Here is a 2829-nt window from a genome sequence, read left to right on the forward strand (position 1 = left end):
TTATTACTCTTAACATGAATATTATTTTTGAAGTATTTCTTAAACTAATAGTTATTTATTTTTACATTTATAATTTTTAATAAATAGTTTGTAAAGTATAAATATATTATCCGGCTATTGTAAATACGTACGATTGGGGCTCGGTGATAAGACGAAATAATGTCTTCTACTTACCCCGCCAGTTTTTTTTTATTTTTTATTTTATCTTCATCACTTTCATGCTCAATAACCTTAAGTTTGAGTGAGTTGTTGGTTACTGCAGCAGCTAAAAACATTATTGGTTTTTTTCCATCCACTTTACAAGATAACTTTCCACAGACAGATTTTTGTACATTGTGGCAAGAAGAGCATTGCTGTAGCTTTATGGCATGGCACACAGCTTCTCCACAGCTGCATTCATTTTTACACCGTAAAAATGCTTCTTTTTGTTTATCTTTGTTCCATCTTTTTTCTTCCTTATCTTTTATTTCTTGATTTTTATTATCTTGAATTACCTTCACTAAGTCCAACACATTTTTTCCTTTCATTGATCAGTGAACCTGCGTAATCCTTGTAGTAAGTTTGGAAACTTTTGGCTTAACTTTCTGTACTGTCAGTAAGCCAGGAATTTCTTCAAGTTGAATACTTTTTTCGCTTAGCTCTTGAATAAGCTCTTGAGAACGCTCAAACTTTTCTTTCCAATACTGAGCTGAATTTTTTCTTTTAGCAGGAGATTTAATAGTATATCTTTCAGGAGTTGTTGTACTGGATGTTACACTTTTTGGAAAATCAATACACAAAGCAGCTCGTGCAAACTTGTCCTGTTGCATGTCATTGACGTTTAATGATGTGGAAGTTACTCCTACACGTCTTGCAGCTTTGATTATAGATTGTCTTGGGGCCCAGGTGTTCCAAATACGTCCTAAAATCATCATAAAAGCTTCTTTATTTAGTGAATTGAAATCAGTAAAAATATTTTCTTTCATACCACGATACTCATGATGAAGGTTTTCGTTGAGTTGGTCTAAAAGCTGTGTCACACCAGTGGTATCTGGTGGAGTTAAGAACATAAGTATGTTTTTCGATTGTAAAAACTTTAAGACATCAAAATTAAAGCGTGAACAATGCCCATCAGAAATCAAAACTACTGGTCGTGCCACTTTTTTTACAGTAAGATATTCATCAAACTCTTTGTACATATCTAATAACGAATTATAATCAGATACACCATGGTTGCAAGTTGTTATAAGAAGATGCGGAATACTTACCACAGCTTCCTTTGGAGCCATTTGATTAGTTATTCCAACGGTGCCAAAAATTGCTTGACAGACACAAAGGTCTCCTACAATTACAAAGAAAGATAATACATATCATCTATTCAATCCATATTATAAATATTTATCAAAAAAGTGATAAGGCAATAACTACCTGAAAATGATACTAGAGGATGTATGGTGACGCGGTTCTCTCTGATCATTTTACAACATGTTTCCCCTTTTGAAGCAAAAACAAGACCAGCAGGAGTACCATCAACACCAAAATTGATGAACTGTGGTGTTTCGTCGTGATTAAATATTCTGCATGTATCAATATTTCCAGACCAAACTCCTGTCCCCTTTTGTACTGCTTCAGTCATAATGCCAATCTCAATCAATTCTTCTGCAAGAGCGTCTAAAGGCAACCATGAAAATCAATTAGTAACTCAGTTTTGGTAGAACTATTTTTCATGAATGTACAGTAGCAATACATAAACTAATAAATGGTGTGGCTATGAGTTAAATTTTAAATGAAGGCATTGTATACTATGAAATAAAAAAAAAAAACTCAATGTTTACTCATACCAAGGTGGAAACATGCCATTTCCCTCGTGCAATTGAGAGCTCTATTTATTGACACATTTCCTTGTCGCTCGAGTGTTAAGCTTGGATTCTTAGCTTTAAAGCGCATCCAAAACGATTTACCTAACCTGTGTTTAAAACAAAAATAAAAAATTAACCAAAAAAGCTTCTCTTACAAAGCTTCAACTCCTGGACTACAAGCAATCTCTTTATATTTTAAATGTTTTTAAAATATTACTACCTTTTAAAAATATATATAAAAAACATAAATACTTGCTTTTTGTCAAAGCATTTTTTACATTTGCAGATAATGCAATGAGTTTTCTGCCACCTTTTAATCTTTTATTTGTGTATTGTCTAACTTTCATCATCATGGACATCAAGGACAAGTTTTGTTAGTTCTGCTTTGTTTATGCCTTGCATTGCTCGATTTTTATTCTTAATGTATGAAACAATTGACATCTCTTCTTCCTCCTAGAGAATAGCACAGTACTGTCTTTCAAGACCATTGACTATTTTCCCATCAAGTCTACGGTTTATTGTTTCACGATCTTTAATAAGTGGATATTGTCTTGTTTTATTTGCAGCATGTCCTCTTACATTGTTTTCTTTACACCATTGAACATCAGCTTCAAGTTGTTTGTTTTTTTCTAATATAGCTTTTCTTTTAATTAGTGCTTCAGCATTAGAACTTGGATTTAGTGACTTCATTTGCAAGCGAGTTTTGAATTTTTTGTTGCTGTTACTCATGTTTATTTATTTGTTTACAAATAAAATAATATCGCAAGTTCACATACTGCAAACTGAACTAAAACTATCCTCTAAGCAGGAGCGTAAAATAAAATCTCTATATAAATTCATTATCATCAAAAAGGTAGTTACAACTACTACAAATCTACTTTAAATCATGAATTTTTGTAATATCACTTATATTTTTGTTAAAATTAATATAATTAATGTGGTTTTTGGGGTCCCAAGCATGTGGTTTTTGTAGCGCTTTAGGTACTTCCCT

General features: G+C 32.2%; 1 protein-coding gene across 1 annotated transcript; it reads right to left on the reverse strand.

Annotated features, from left to right (window-relative positions):
- LOC136084298 (uncharacterized) lies at window positions 1-2829 on the reverse strand. Its single transcript, XM_065804361.1, has 4 exons — window positions 2095-2829; window positions 1821-1945; window positions 1408-1650; window positions 1-1321 (listed from the first exon to the last, which is right to left on the reverse strand). Exons 2-4 carry the CDS (start codon window positions 1924-1926, stop codon window positions 531-533), a joined length of 1140 nt encoding a protein of 379 aa, XP_065660433.1. The 5' UTR covers window positions 1927-1945; window positions 2095-2829; the 3' UTR covers window positions 1-530.

Source organism: Hydra vulgaris, chromosome 08 (genome assembly GCF_038396675.1).
Source record: "Hydra vulgaris chromosome 08, alternate assembly HydraT2T_AEP".
NCBI lineage: Eukaryota > Metazoa > Cnidaria > Hydrozoa > Anthoathecata > Hydridae > Hydra > Hydra vulgaris.

Coding starts and splice junctions, on each gene's coding strand:
- LOC136084298 (XM_065804361.1), bottom strand. CDS start 1,926: ATGCGCTTTAAAGCTAAGAATCCAAGCTTAACACTCGAGCGACAAGGA. Junction 1,651..1,820: donor AATGGCATGTTTCCACCTTG/GTATGAGTAAAC, acceptor GGTTGCCTTTAG/ACGCTCTTGCAGAAGAATTG. Junction 1,322..1,407: donor TCCTCTAGTATCATTTTCAG/GTAGTTATTGCC, acceptor TTGTAATTGTAG/GAGACCTTTGTGTCTGTCAA.